We start from the raw sequence: 16,723 nt of genomic DNA on the forward strand, positions 1-16,723 counted from the left end.
AAACTACTCCAATAAGACAAAAAGGTATTCTCTCCTTCCCCTAAATTATTCCAAATAAGACAAAAAAACACTACCTCCTTCCTTTTTTTCATTTGTCAAATTTCACAGCAGAAAATTTTTACGTCATTTTGCTTAGGATTTGATACATCATTAAAGAGAGTCTAAATTCTCTTCTTTCCCTAAATTATTCCAAATAAGACAAAAAAACACTACCTCCTTCCTTTTTTCATTTGTCAAATTTAGCAGCAGAAAATTGTTACGTCATTTTGCTTAGAATTTGACGCATCATTAAAGAGAGTCTAAAGAGGCCAATCATGCTTCCATCTCCTATACTAATTAGTAAAATTTAAGGCCTTAATTTCCACGAAAGGGGCATGTGTAGTACTTGTGTCTCATTTGATATAAGTGAACCTTTTAGCTAGACTCCATTGATGATTATGATAGGCAACAAGTGAATTCTAATTCAATGGCTCTTGTACATGGAGCTCAACAAGCCTCCTCATCTTCCAACACTTATTGTTCTTCTCCATGTAGTTACGACGTGTTCTTGAGCTTTAGAGGCGAGGACACTCGCTTGACTTTTGCAGACCATCTCTATACGGCCTTTGACAATGCTTACTTCCGCACGTTTCGAGATGAAAATGATCTCGAGAGAGGACAAGGTATCAAGCCTGAACTGGAGAAAGCCATCCAACAATCACTAAGTTCTGTCATCGTGTTTTCAGAAAACTATGCGTCTTCCAAATGGTGCCTGAACGAGCTTGTGATGATTCTTAAACGGAAGAAGACCTCTGAACATGTAGTTTTACCAGTGTTCTACGATGTAGATCCATCCCATGTGAGGAACCAAACAGGAAGTCTTGCAAAATTATTTGCTACACACCAGAAAACTCAATCATGTGACACGATAAAGGAATGGAGGGAAGCACTTGCAGAAGCTGCAAATCTTGCTGGGATGGTTTTACAGAATGAAGCTGATAGGTATTGTGTAATTTCATTACAACTAGCTTTTTTATTTTTTTAGCTATGACGTTGATGCAGTGGATACTATAGCAAAAGAGAACAAAGTCTAGAACATAATAAACCTTTAATTCTTGTTGATCTTCACATACAAGAAAAGCCAAGAACAAAGGACATTTATGCCTTGTTGATTCCTATAGAATACCCAAGTTAATACAACAACAGAGAATCAACTCTTACTTTAATTTACTTCAACATTAATTTGCTTCAAAATCCAAAAACTGCCCTCACAAATCTAGGCTTATAATAATCTATTGGCTTTATCCCCCATCCCCATACATTGATTTTTTTTATTATTTGTCTTTCTATGACGTTGTTGGTAGAGTGGTACATTTTGGTATCTAATTTGAATATCTAACGTATACAATCTTATTAATTTAAGCGTAATGCTAGGGATACTAAATTTAGAGACAAAGTTTTGAAAACTAAAGAACATGGAAGTTGATGATTGGTTTATTACTTAAACGTTGATAAACGTGTTTATTCCTATTGATAACACATCATTTAGTTTGCAAATTTAGTCTCCATAACATTACTCTTAATTTAAAGTCATTACAACTTCATCGTTTGAGATTGCTTCTTGAAACAGGTAGACCTGACAATTTTTTACACGACACTAAAATAATGGGTTTTAGGTCAATATGATAAATAATCGTGTCGTTATCGGATCACACGATAAGAACCCGTTAATAACGGGTCCTTAACAGGTTTACACGAGAGTGACACGCGGATAACCTGTTTCGACACAATATGAAAAAGGTTATTTTTATGATTTTAATTTTTTAAACTACTATAAAATACAACGGCCATTGTGACATCCCACATCGCCCAAGGGGAAGGGGGGAGACTACTTCCCGGGCCCGCTCCACCACCGTAGCACGATATTGTCCGCTTTGGGCTTACCATTCCCTCACGGTTTTGTTTTTGGGAACTCACGAGCAACTTCCCAGTGGGTCACCCATCATGGGATTGCTCTAGCCCCCTTCTCGCTTAACTTCGGAGTTCCTACGGAACCCGAAGCCAGTGAGCTCCCAAAAGGCCTCGTGCTAAGTAGAGATGGGAATATACATATAAGGATCACTCCCCTGGGCGATGTGGGATGTCACAATCCACCCCTCTTAGGGACCCGACGTCCTCGTCGGCACACACGCAGCCAGGGTTAGGCTCTGATACCAAATGTCACATCCCGACCCGGGGGGCGGATCACTTCCCCTTGGGCGATGTGGGATGTCACAGCCATAGTGTATATGTATATATTGTTTATTAATTATTATTCTATATAAATTTTAGAAATTTAAGTTTTATTTATTTATTTATTTATTTTTATAGTATACTATAGGCAAAGAGTGAGATTAAAAAATTATAAAACACATTAAAAATAAAAATATCAAAAGAATAGAAAGAGCAGAAGAGCTATGAATAGGATCACTTGGAGCTAGGTGCTTCTCCTGTAGCTATCTAGTACCTACCAAGCTAGAATACGGTAGGGGTAGAGGGAATTTTTGGTGGAGCAGTGAAATGTGTAGAGTAATGTAAAAATACCAAACATATTAAAAAATTATCATAATTAATTTACAAATGCGAAAAACATGAAAAAATATACAAATACTCGTAATTGCATCCTCTACGCTTTGAGCATTTGTACATCGTCATTTGAATTTTTAAAACCATACAAACCCTCATGAATAATATTTTTAAGGAAGTTTAAAAAAAAATAAAATTCATAATCATTAATGTATAAATCTGAAAAAATGTGAAAGCATATATAAACACTTGTGATTGCATCATCTACGATTAGACGATGGTTACATGGTTGTTTAGATTTTTAAAACCCTCCAAATCTCATGACTAGTGTTTTTTATTTGAGTGTAAAATTAATGAAATTAATAATAATTATTGTAGAAGTGTGAAAAATGTAAAAAAATAAAATAAATATATATACACACACACACAATCACTCATATTTACACTTTATTCAACTCATTGAATTTCATGTTTTAGAATTTCTTTTTTGAAAAGTGATCTTTTAGCGGATGTAAAAAAATGAACGGGTCGAATCATGGATATGACATTCCGATATTTACTGTTAACTAAAATATGAGTTGATGTTACATAGTTTCTAGAGACTTTATAAACTTTGTGCTATATTTTTACTAATGGTAAAACTCTGAACGTAATATCAACGATCCGAACCGTTCATCTTCTTGCATCCTCTAAGAGATCATGTTTTCAAAAAAGAAAATTCGAAAAAACAAATGGTAAGAATAATGGAGCGTAAATATAAATGACAATCAACGGTTAAATTTAGATATACAGTTTATGGATTATGGAAAAGCTTATGAAAGGTTCCTCAACATTGAAAATTGAAGGGTTTTATTGTAAAAAACGTGCAAGGTTCCTCAACCTTGAAACGCAACTCTCTTCATTTTGCATATCTTTGAACATTTGTATTTTGTAGTATGTACTAATGTTTTTTTCATTAGGCTCATATTTTGGGGTAGTAAACTTGAAAAACAAATGTTTATTTTATTTTTTATTTATTTATGTTTTGAAGTAATATTTATGTGACAATGTGGTATGTATATACTAATTTAGTATTATGTTTTACATTTTTTGGGTCAAATTATGCTTTTCATTTTCATTATTTATTGATTTAAAATATATTTTTTAAAGGGTAATGGGTTGGGTCATATTACCTGATAATATTAACAGGTCAATTTCGAGTCGGGTCATATTACCCATTTATTTTAACGGGTGTTACACGACACAACCTATTACGAACACAAGAAACACGACACGATTGCCAGGTCGAGAAACAAGTACACTAAAGTTTTATGAAAAATCCAAGTGTTTCTTGGAAAAGCAATAAGTGCCTTCTAAACATGCATGTTACAAGTGCTACGTATATGTACTCTCAAACACAGAATGCTTCTATGTTTCAGAAACTATTATAAGTTTTTCTGTCAAAAGTACAGTTAGAAGTGCTTTTGGTTATCAGAAAACACTTTTAGCCTTTTCAAAAACTCAATCCAGATAAGTTCTAAGTCCATTTTTATGACATTTTGATTATGTATCTATGTTTAACTAATCTTACTTGTAATTATCCGTTGTTTGGTCATGACATTTGATTTACTTTTCAATATTTTCTTTGTAATCATTTAGGCACGAGTCAAAGTTTATCACGAAAATTGTTAAGGTAATTGAAGATAAACTAAGGCGCACCACCTCAAGTGTTCACCCCCAACTGGTTGGAATTGATTCTCGTGCCGAAAACATCAATTTATGGTTGCAAGATAGATCAAATGATGTTGGGATACTTGTCATCCATGGAATGCGTGGAATAGGCAAGACAACAATTGCAAAGTTTGTTTATGATTCAAACTTCAGAAGATTTCCAAGAAGCAGTTTTGTTGAGAATATTAGAGAAATTTCAGAACATTCCAATGGCTTGATTCAAATACAAAAACAGCTTCTTCATGATATTTCGAATCGGAGAAAAGTGGAAATACACAGTACAAGAGAGGGAATGACTAGGATTCAAGATGCCATTAGCTGTAAAAAAGTTCTTCTTGTTCTAGATGATGTGGATCACAAGGACCAACTGTTAGACGTAGTATTTGGGATGCGAGAGCAGTTTTATCCAGGAAGTAAGATCATCATAACAACTAGCTATGCGGGGTTGTTAAATGCTTACCAGCAAGTTGAGTTTTATCGTGTTGAAACTTGGAATGGCGTCGAATCATTGAAGCTCTTCAGTCTGCATGCTTTTGGGCAGGAATACCCACTTGAATGCTACATGGAACATTCAAGAAGGTTAGTACAACACTGTGAAGGACTTCCATTAGCTCTTAAAATTTTGGGATCTTCTCTTTCGGGAATGGATATATCTGTATGGGAGAGTGCAGTAAGAAAATTGGAAGCTATTCCAGATGGTCAAATCTGGAAAAAACTCAAACTAAGCTACGACTCCTTACAAGACAACCATGACCAAGATCTATTCCTTCATATTGCATGCTTCTTTATTGGAATGGACAAAGATGTTATCGTGAGCATATTGGATGACTGTGATTTCTTCACAGATGTTGGTATGCAGAATCTCATTGACAGATACTTGGTAAGGATTGACAAATATAAAACGATCCAGATGCATCACATGATTCGTGACATGGGAAGAGAAATTGTTCTCCTAGAATCAAAGGAGCCGGGACAACGTAGTAGATTATGGCATCATAAGGATTCTTTTGAAGTTTTGAAGGAAAACAAGGTAAGAAATGACTTGCTTTTGATCTTGTATGTGTTCATTTTCCTTTTGGGCTACTGTATATTCACCAATATTTTTTTTTCTTTTTTTTATTAGGGTACACAAAAAATTGAAGGCCTTTGTCTTATGAACATGAAAATGCACCCAGAATACGCTCCTTCAAGAAACTCAGATGATCAGTTAGTTTTTGAAACTAATGCGTTTTCAAGGATGCGCAGACTGAAACTCCTCAAGCTTAGTCATTTAAGACTCAATGGATCCTACAAAGAATTTCCCACAGGATTGAGATGGTTGTGCTGGCTTCAATTTCCTTCAGATTTTTTACCGAAAAATTTTCCCTTGGAGAGCCTTGTTGCTCTTGAAATGTGCTATAGTAGCTTGAGAAGAGTTTGGAAGGGAACAGAGGTATGCTACTCTACACACTATCTTATAATTTCACTTTTTTTCTTTTACGGTTTTCAATGATGATTTATACATTAGTAAGAACTAATTTTACCTTCTCTGAATTTTCTGAACAGTATCTCCCATCACTAAAGATCCTGAATCTTAGCCATTCCCATGGCCTTAAAGTGACCCCCGACTTTTGGCCTGTCCCAAATCTGGAAAGGCTGATCCTTAAAGATTGTGTAAGTTTGGTTGATGTCCATGAATCCATTGGAAACCTAGGGAGACTTGTTTGTTTGAATATGGAAGATTGCAAAAATCTCAAGAAGCTTCCGAAGAACATTTCTATGCTAACGTCCCTTGAAACGCTTATTATATCTGGTTGCTCAAAGGTTGAAGTGTTTCCGACAGAGATAAGTCAGATGGAATCTCTGAAAGTATTCGAAGCTGATGACGTTCCAATACATCAATTACGCACTGCCTCCAAGTGGTGGACCTTATGGCCAAGGAAAAGTGTAGGAATTTCCTGGGCTTCTTATCTACCACACAATTTAGTGACTTTAAGTCTTAGAAAATGCAATCTTTCCAATGACAATTTTCCTAGGGATTTTGGTAATCTACCCTCATTACAAAAATTAGACCTGAGCAGAAATTCAGTTTGTAGCCTGCCGGATTGCGTTAGAGGTGTTAGGGGGCTTCGTGAACTCTCTTTTGAGGGGTGTAAGAGGCTCAAATCACTTTTAAGGCTGCCAAATGTAGGAGAATTGGAAGTACACAATTGTGAATCATTGGAAATAATAACGTTTCAATCACTTTCGGCCTCGAGAATATGTGCCACAATGAATTCCAATTTCAATCTAGTTGAGGTTGAGTATTGGTACAAGTTACAGCCTCTTGAATTAGTTGATGTGGAAATGATCAACCTTTTAGGTTTGAGCAACTTGAATTTGAATGAAACCATTATGATGAAAATCAGCTCTCCGTTCTCTTATGGGAGAAGCATGACGCATTCCCTCCAGGTCTCTCTCTCTCTCTCTCTCTCTCTCTATACACACATGCACATACACATCATGTCATGCAAGAGAAGCAAACTTACAATATTTTGATTTGCATGGCACAGGGACTGTATGAATATGGCATATTCAGCACATTTCTTCCGCGACATTACGAGGTTCCTCAATATGGCTCGTTTAGCCATAAAAGTAGAGGGCCCTCAATCTCTTTCACTGTGCCTTCACTTCCCACTTTGAGGATCCGAGGCTTGAACTTCTTCTATGTCTGCGAAAAATCCAACAGCATTAATTTTGCTGAGATCACTGCCGATAATAATGTACCTCATCCAGTAATTATGAAAGTTAGTAATAAGAGTAAAGTCCTAAAGTGGATCTATGGCCCAACATTCTTCTGTGTTCCAGACTATGGACAAGACGTGATATGGTTAAGCCATTGGAAGTTTGGGAATAAATTGGAAGGTGGGGATGAGGTGACTTTTTCGGTATTCACGAAATTTTGGCTTCAGATAAAGGAGTGGGGCCTCAAGCTTGTGTACTACGAGGAGGAAGATGAGATGACCACGCAACACAACACGACGGAACCTTTTTATCCATGTGTCATTGCTGGAGATTTGTCATGTAATCTGGTGTCAGGAGCACACGTTCTCTTCCCACTGATGAACATGAGCATTGGTGATATGCTCACTTCAGCTTGGTTCAATCGCGTCACTGGAGACGTTGATGAAATAACAGGTATGCTGTTCAGTGTCCTATATGATTTCACTCCCACCTTTATGTAAGGAAAAAAAGAAAAAGCACAATGAAAACACTGATATATTAGCATCACAAGTGTTTTTTTTCTCGGGGCAATGCTAATCTCACTTTCAGTTTGTCTTCATGTATGCATGTTGTGTTTTAAAACAAAATGTTAAATATGAAGTGCATGACAACAATATGTTAAATATGAAGTGCATGACAACAATCTAAAAGGGCAAAAATCAACCACAATATTTTATAGGTCATCTATAAGTGTGGGAATCAATTAACTTGTATTTGTTTGCTTGATAGAAAAAGAAGAAGAGCAACAAGGTGACTGCACACTTGAAGCACAGAGGGCTAGCAATGACAATAGAAATAGCCGTGGTGGCAGAGGTTGGAAGGTGGTCATGATGATCATGGCGAGTGTCATCGTTCTTTCTTTTCCTCTAGTCTCTCACTCTTCTCTCTTTCAGCGAAAGAAGCAAAGAGCCACTAGTCCTCCACGACTCAATCCAGGTCTTCAGACTATATCTGATCATAAATAACTGGACTATAACATTTAAATTGTTTTATTGTTTGTTGACTAATATTAGGTGATAGACTAGTCCTGCCTTCATTGATCAGAGTATTGATAAATATGTAACATATATTTATGCTTTAGGCTATACTTTTTTCTAATTTATTATTATTATTATTATTAAGGGGAAAGGGAGGAATTTAAAAATATTACAATAATTTAGAGAAGGTGAAAGTTTCGAACTCTAACACATGGGTGGAAACCAGGCACCTTATCCACTAAGATATTGGACCATATGCACCTTTAGGTTATACATAAAAACAATTAACTTCGCACTTTTGGCTAGAGAACTAGTAAATGATGGGTAAGTGAGGACTCAAATTTTCTTAGTAGGACTCAGTTTTTCTTTTTAGTGAATCGGATGGTGCATGCATTTTGGAAATGCTTTTTGTTGTGTCATGGCAATATTATTGTAATTATATTTTATACAAACAAAGAGAAATATCAATAGAATGTAGTACTTGAGAAATTAGGGGCATGACTTTAATACATCTACATCTAAATCTTAAACCAAATTAACTACTTTAATAAGAACACTCAATGGAGACAATACACTACCAAATTTAATATTCTTCTGAAGCAAGACCATAACCCCACGACCAGGCAGATCACTTGTTCGTTTTATTGCCACGAGAAACATTTACCTTAATGCAATCACATTTAGTTTTGGTGTTTGATTATTCTCAAATCACAGGGTCATTGCCGCCCATTAATTTTTAACACCCTTAAACGTCTATGATGCTTGCTGGCTTGTTTGGATGTGCTTTTAAAATAACTGAAAACGTTTTTAGAGAAAATGTTTTTGAGTTCCAAATGCACTTGAAGTGCTTTCTGCAAGAAGCACCAGTTATGTGCTTCTTTTAGAAAGCACTTTAAGTGCTTTTTCAGAATTTTTTTTTTTTTTTGCTAAGGATTGGTTTCAAACACTACTAAAAAATTTTACATACAAGACGTAGTTTATGGGTCATGTTAAAAGTTTAATGACGCAAGGGTTTAGCGTCATCTTTGTGGGTGTCATTAAAGATATGTTTTATGATGCTGCAAGAGTATCATGTATTACTTCCAAAGACGCGTTACCAAGCGTCATTGAATTAAGAATTTGCATCATCAATTACCATTTAAGACGCAAGATAAGTGTCATAAATAGATGAATGAGCATCATGTTATACTAAACATGACATACACACAGTGTCATGTATAGCTTCTAGAGACACTTAACAAGCGTCCTTGAATTAAAAAAGCATGTCATCTATTTCAATTTGAGATGCGGAATGTGTAGTAAATAGAGGAATGAGCGTCATGGTATACTAAATATGATATATGTATAACATCATGTACTAAGCAATGAAACCATTTGCAACGTCATTGAATTTAGCAACAACACACAAAACGTGTCTTAAACCATTCAATACCTGTCCTGAAATATGTTTGATGACATATATAACATATTTTTAATTTGAAAATAAGACCTACATAATTCATCTAGAAAGCAAGATATTTACCTCAAATAAACCAATATTGCTTCATAAATTTGTATTTCATCCACCACCAAAGTATTACAAAAGACAATCTCACAGTCAACACACTTTATAAAATGTAGAGCTTTCCTACCAAAATAAAACTATTAAGTTCACTTAATTTAAAATTTCAGAAACTAGCTAGTCTAGTGTTTCATCTATTGGGATGAAGTCATCAACATACTTAGCCCACTCTATTCTTAATGCATCAATTTCCTGTTGAGTGTATGTAGCATTTTCTTTGAACTGCAACAGATCACAACCAAGGGGAACGTGTCACCACAAAACCTAATTTCAGTCATTAAGAAATCATATTTCATATATAACTGTAAAACATACCTTCACCACGAAGGAATAAATTTACCATTTGCTATGACATTGTCGTCATCGTCATTTTCCTCATCTGATTCATTGAATGGAAAGATGTCATAAGACTATTCTTGACTTGTAATGCCAATTGAATTCTCCATTTCTCTGTCTAAATTGCTCGGTACCTTAAATATCACAGGAAGTATCAGCGTGAGGCTTTACAGAAAAGGTAAAAGTGCACAAAAGAAGCAGCTATTCATGCATAAAACTTTCTGACGGTGGTTCAGATTTGAGTTTACAATAAGCGATTAGGATTTTTAACAGAAGAGAAGGCCTCAAAGAGTTAAACCTGACAAGTTTAAAGGTCCTACGCAAACTACAACAACAGATGGTTATAATTCATGCTATGCTCACAGTTTATCACTCTGCTCTAGCCTATGCAAGTAAAAGCACTCAACATATGCAAGTAGATCCTAGGATATGGTGGGTATCAATTGTTAAAAAGTCATTAGCATTTACCTCTGCTTTATATCCATAATTACTCGAGGCCTCATTGAACACTTCGTGGACAATACTTTCTCTTCCAATACTGCTTATTGAAATCCTGGAAGTACTAGGCTCAGTCTCCGAAATATTTCTGGAATTGTCAAATCCCCTTTCTTCCTCCATTTTCTTATTTTCCGTTTCCCCTGCAACTGTGTCTATTCCTAGCCTAGTTCCATGCACCTGTAACCCGGAACAGCAGAAGTGCTTTTCTCTAAACTTGACTTTCACTCTTCCTGCTTGCCGAATGAAAAGAAAGAATGTTTCACTTTCTATACCACCGGCATGGCTCTGTCTTGTTCATTTCGATTTTGAATGTCAAAGGCAGTTTTAACGACCTTTTAAGAACACTGGTTTTTTAGAGTGGACGGGAACAGAAGCAAGGATACGAGGTCAAGTCACTTAGTGTGCCGAAAGGGACTCAGGATGTGTAACAGAAGAGAGAGAGTTTCTATATAGAGGTCTTTATAGGGCACTGGATACCTGGATAAGCATCATATATAACTAAATCTCCATCTTCCGGAAGCAGATGCTTATTCATCTGCTTCTCACGTTCCGTGAATAGCCGGGACATTGAGAAATATCCAGAAAGGCATTTTGGGAATCGGTCTGATTCTATCTCTGTTCGTTTCGTTTGAAGAAAAGAAGGATCCCAAAGATTCGATCTTTTTGCGTAGCTTCGAATACGCGCGTTGGAGCTCTTCGCTCGATGTCCCGGGTCGCTCTGTGTTCAAAGTCTTTGCAAATAATCATTCTTCAAACACATGGTACCCAATATTAGAAAAAAAATACCCAAACAATTAAAGTGACAAGCAAAGAGAGATAAACTGATAAGTTTTCATTAGATTGTTACCTATAAAATCTTAACTCCATTCAAGAAGTTTTCAAGATCAAATACACATTATTCCATCACCAACCAAGTAAGAATGTAATCGTAAGCCCTTTCTCCCTTTGAAACCAAATCAAACATCATTTACGGGATTCTATTAAACAAATTCACTTCAAAAGATGGTGGCCACTGGCCTGTCTAAGGGCAGTTCCAGTGTGTGAAACCTCTCCCCAGGCAATACACTATGCTATCCACCCAGTGAACAGTAATTGCCCTTAATGAACAATAATCGCCTTTTGCATCTCCACCATTGCACTTCAATAGCACTGGCAATAGGCAATAAAATATTAGTATTTTTTTTATTTATAAAATAATACAAAATAATTTTAATTGTAATTTTGGATAAGATTTATAATCATTCTCGTTGCGCCACGTGTCATTATCTGAAAATTATTAAATAATACAAAATAATTTTATTTGTAATTTCATATAAGATTTTTAATCGTTCTCGTTGCGCCACTTGTCATAAAACCTGACAAAACAATTATTGGGGATGGATTTCCGACAAGATTTTTAATCGTACTCGTTGCACCACATGTCATTATCCGAAAATACAATTATTGGTGATGGATTTCTGATAAGATTATTAACCAATCACGTCGCACCACGTGTTGTTATCTGTTTACAATCTTAGAGGATAGATTTCCATCAGATTTTTAACGAATGACAGCATGCCACGTGTCATTATCTGAAAATACAATTATTGGTGATGGATTTCTGATAAGATTATTAACCAAGCACGTCACGCCACGTGTCATAATCTGTTTACAATCTTTGAGGATGGATTTCCATCAGATTTTTAACGAATGACGGCATACCACGTGGCATTATCTACAACCTAATCCTTTCTGAATCCTCCATATAATCCACCATCCATCCTCACAAATCTCACACCAATTTTCTCAAGATCTCTATCATTATTCATAATTTATGCTTCCTTCTTCACAAAAATCTCTATCATTATTCATAGTTTCTACTTCTTTCTCTATAATGTCTTCTTCTTCCTCAAGGATGATATGGGAACTCGATCAACAAGAGGAAGAATTGTTTAACTAATCAGAAGGAATGTTCAATCTCCAGGTGGCAAAAAATGAGAGGGAAGAGGATGAAGAGAGTAGAAGGACAGATGACGAAGCAAGAATTGACAAAGCCTCACATTCCCGTCGAGTCATCTAAGTTGTGGCTCAAATCTGCAGGCCCAGCCGTTCCGGAAATCTTGATAGAAGCAAGCAACGATGAGGTACGGAACTCTTGGACGATTATTTTGTCCGTAATAGTGCATTCCCTAATACGTACTTTAGACGCCGTTTTAGAATGGAACAACATTTGTTCAACAAAATCATGATTGCTGTTTGCAACCATGATTCTTACTTTGTGCAAAATAATGATGCTTTTGGTGCTATGGGTCTCATTCCTCAGCAAAAAATTACTGCTGCCTTGCGGATGCTTGCATATGGAGCAGCTGCAGACCAAATGGGGAAATCAACCATTCTTCAGTTCCTGATGAGGTTTTGCAAAGCAATCGAATCAATCTATACCGCAGAGTACCTCCGGAAACCTACAAACATGGACTTGCAAAGGCTTCTGAAGAAGGTCGAGATGCGTGGTTTTCCTGGGATGATTGGAAGCATTGATTGTATACACTGGATGTGGAAAAATTGTCCAAGTGCATGGCAAGGAGGTTATGGGGACAGAAAATGATCAAAAAGTATCATTTTGGAGGCGGTGGCATCTTTTGATACATGGATTTGGCACGCCTTTTTTGAGATTCCGGGAGCTCAAAATGACCTTAATGTCCTTGCCCAATCCCCAGTGTTCAACGATGTCCTGCAAAGAAAGGCACCAAAAGTCAAGTACTGTGTCAACGGACGTATGTACGACGGCCCATACTACTTAGCAGATGACATTTACCCAAGGTGGTCAACATTTGTCAAAAGAGTGCCACGTCCGCGAAGTGCAAAGGAAAAACACTTTGCAAGCTGTCAAGAGGGGATGTGGAACGTTATTTTGGTATCTTCCAAGCTCGTTGGGCGATCGTCAGGGGCACTGCCAGAATGTTTGATGTAGAGTCGCTTCGATCCATCATGATGACGTGCATCATTCATCATAACATGATTGTGGAAGATGAGTATAATTATGATGTTGTTGATGAATATGAGCCAGACACAATGAACAATTCAAGACCACGGATATATTGCGCTCATGACGCTACCGAAGAACCCGTGCAACATGAGCCATTAGAAAGGGATGGACGTTACAATGAATTGGTCATTCAACGATATACTGCACTTCAAAGGCCATGTATGCACAATGCCCGGCAAAATGACTTGATAGAGCACCAATAGGCATTGAAACAAGCTGAAGATAATTAAGTTCATTTAGTGTGTTTGTTTTTATTTGGTGTGTTTATTTAATTTTAGTTGGTGTGTTTATTTAATTTTATTTGGTTTGTTTTTGTCATTTGAATAAATATTCTCTTAGTATAAATAACTTACCAAATTCAATAAATTTACCCTCACTTTAAATAAAGTACTAAATTCAATAAATTGGAAACAACATAAAGTACTATATTCAATAAATAATAAATTACAACCCAAAGTGATTGGAAAATTATGGGCTTCGATTACAAAAACTACTCTATCAATCATCACTTAACCAATTTGTGGTGCTAGGATGATCTTCCCTTGTGGTACTAGGACCATCTTGTCTTGCTCTCGCTTCTCTTGCACGCCTTCTTCGCACCACGTCCGCTTTCTCCGACTTCCAAAAAAATTTAGAATTTGGAGACTTCCCTTCTAAAGGCATGTTCATAATCTCACGATCTCGTTAAGCTATTCTTTCTTTTCTAACATGTTCCTTTTCTTGCCTAAGTAGCTCTCTTTCTCTCTCATTAGCTTGAAATTATCTCTCAATAGCTGCAGCTTTTGCCTTCTCTCTAGCCTTATCAGCCTCAAATTTTGCCATTTCCCGCACCAAAGTCAATTCACCTTGGCGAGCAAGTTCTTCCATGTACTTTGCATAATCATTCTTGGAAGCACTCCCTTTTCTCTTTGAAGCCTTCTTACCTTTAGGCCTAATTGGATAATGGGTTGGGTCAAGACTGACGCTTGTTCAGGGAGGGGCATTTCGGGCACTTCTTCTGCATCATCTTCATGAACATGTGAGCCATGATCGGGTGTAGAGTATGGAGGGGTGCTGTTCCTGAAAACTTCTGGACCGACAGGCACAACTCTAAATTTAGGACAATCTTTGACAATATTCCAACATTCTCACCAGTTGAATGATTTATGCTTTTGGTTTTGGTGTCATACCAAGCACGTGCTTAAAGTTGCTACACAATGCAGGAGAAGAAATAATTATAATGAAAATAGGTAACAAATAAATAATACAAACAAATAATTATAATGTAAATTTGGGTATAGTACAAACAAATAAATAATATATTGTTACCTGATCCGAGTAATTTTCCCCACTTCGAATATTATTACTAGCTAGTGCCAAGGCGTCTCTCCACGTACTAAACGATTCGCTAAGTAATTTCTAACGACTGGACATCAATTCTTTGGTTCTTTTCCCACCCATTTTCTCAAGATAATTGGTATGAATAAGACTCCATATTTCTCGCAACTGCATCTCATTACCCGTAAGCGAACTATGAGTAACTTCAACCCAGCTAGTACACAACGCAACATCTTCAAGAAGCGACCAATTCGTACCTACATCAGTAGTCATTTTGTTGAAAAAAATTGGATTGAAACTTTGAGAGAAAGATAGGAATGTGATTGAAAGTAGTTGAGAAAATATGAAATTGTGTTGTAAGGTAGATGATAATGAGAAGGTATTTATAGAAAAGGAAAAACAAATTTTTTTTTTTTTTTAAATTTCAGATTTTTTACAATTTTTTTAAATTTTTATTCAACTAATTAATCTTTACCGTTGGATATAAAAAAATTTGAATTCCAACACTCCAGATTGTGCCACGTGTCACAACGGTAACTTTTCTTAATTTTAAAACTATTTTTTCTTTTATTTATTTATTTATAAAGGATATTAATATCGACCGTTGATCTCAGATCGAACAGTTGATATTAAATAAGATTTTTTTATATTTTTTACCGTTGAGATCGAACGGTCCAAGTTAAAGAGCCGTTGAGATCGAATGGACCGTGGGAAGTCACATGGCTTCCCAACGGTAACATTTCAGTCTGAAAAGTGGGCTGATTTTTCTGAAAATATGTCAGCGACGCGCCCCCACGAGTGAGTGGGGTGCACGCGCTTGACAGAAAAAAAATAAAAAAATGGCCCGACACCGGGCTGATGTCAACCTTGGCGTCACATCCACTCGGGCTCTCGGGCTGGCAATTCTTCACAGGCCCGGAGCTCGGGCCTCCACCTCCACTCAGGCTCCTTCACACTGGAGCGAATCGACAGGGCCTCAGGCCTTTTTCTCTAGCCTGTCCCTCGAGCAATCCACCACGGTGGAGTTGCTCTAACAAAATGAACTCAATAAACCCAACATCTTAGTAAGTTACTGATCAGAAATATTAAAGGAATATAAAGTAGATTAATGCATACCAGTTCTGTATGCAAGAAATACAAAATCGTTTCCTCTTACACTCTTTGCAGCGAACTTGAGACATTTCCCTCCTTTGCATTGCTCCGATCTTGACTCATCAACTTCACCATTCCCTTCCAAATCACCAGTTCTTCCCTTTTACTCTCTGAGCTTCTTCACAAAAGTACTGACATTGTGTCTGCATTCATCAACGCTTTCTTCCTCATCATTCTCCAAATACTCCACCCCAAATTTCTGCTTCTCTTACTAATTAGGTCACCAGTGCCATTAAATAATAAATAAAAAAAACCAAGCCAGTGTACTGATCAGAATAGCTCCAATTAAAAAAATCCTCCAACAATATTAGCTATTAGTGATGAAGTAAAACACAGAAGAAAAAAAAAAAAAAAAACCATAAACAATGAGAGAACTTATGAGAATAGATAAGACTGGAATTTGCGGAAAAAGAAGAAACAACAACAAGAACAAATAAATTAGAGGATAATTCTCAAAAAATCTTCTTGAATGAGAAGAGTTGATGTTGAATTCGAGTACCTAGCAGCAAAAGGAATGAACTTAAAGATGACAACAAAATTAGGATAGGGAAAGGGGAGATTTTGAGAGAGGAACAAGAACCCTAAATCCTTACCTGGTGCAATTGTGTCTCAGCATCAGTAGTTATGGCGAGAGTGGCAGAGAAGGATTTTCGCTTTGAAGAGAGGGAGATGGGCGGAGAGCGAAAACCTGAGAGGCAGAGAGCGAGAGGGAGATCAGAGCGTGCAGTAACTGAATCTCATTATAATTTTTTTTTCCCCATTTTTAGCTTTTTCAATAAAAAAAAAATTTTATTTCCAATTTTTTTTTTTTTTCCTAAGTTGCCTCGTAATATTGTTTTAAAAACATTTTTAATAATGTAC

At 36.5% G+C, this 16,723-nt stretch overlaps 1 protein-coding gene and 1 long non-coding RNA gene across 3 annotated transcripts; one reads left to right on the plus strand and one right to left on the minus strand.

The window, feature by feature from the left end:
* The first annotated feature begins 385 nt into the window (after window positions 1-385).
* On the plus strand, window positions 386-10,451 carry LOC137729837 (TMV resistance protein N-like). 2 transcript variants are annotated; one of them, XM_088677116.1, is made up of 7 exons: window positions 386-981; window positions 4,183-5,284; window positions 5,378-5,686; window positions 5,800-6,684; window positions 6,786-7,410; window positions 7,726-7,932; window positions 10,107-10,451. In XM_088677116.1, exons 1-7 carry the CDS (start codon window positions 467-469, stop codon window positions 10,121-10,123), a joined length of 3,660 nt encoding a protein of 1,219 aa, XP_088533242.1. In that variant the 5' UTR covers window positions 386-466; the 3' UTR covers window positions 10,124-10,451. The 2 variants fall into 2 exon arrangements, with proteins under 2 accessions (XP_088533242.1, XP_088533241.1); XM_088677115.1 differs by lacking the exon at window positions 10,107-10,451 and having other exon boundaries at window positions 7,726-8,429.
* LOC137729838 (uncharacterized) lies at window positions 9,491-16,126 on the minus strand. The gene is made up of 4 exons (XR_015951860.1): window positions 15,827-16,126; window positions 10,339-10,508; window positions 9,850-10,004; window positions 9,491-9,756 (listed from the first exon to the last, which is right to left on the minus strand). It is a non-coding gene; the product is annotated as an uncharacterized LOC137729838 (long non-coding RNA).
* Window positions 16,127-16,723: the final 597 nt, after the last annotated feature.

This window comes from Pyrus communis, chromosome 10, assembly GCF_041283825.1.
Source record: "Pyrus communis isolate YQ-2024b chromosome 10, ASM4128382v1, whole genome shotgun sequence".
Taxonomy (NCBI): domain Eukaryota; kingdom Viridiplantae; phylum Streptophyta; class Magnoliopsida; order Rosales; family Rosaceae; genus Pyrus; species Pyrus communis.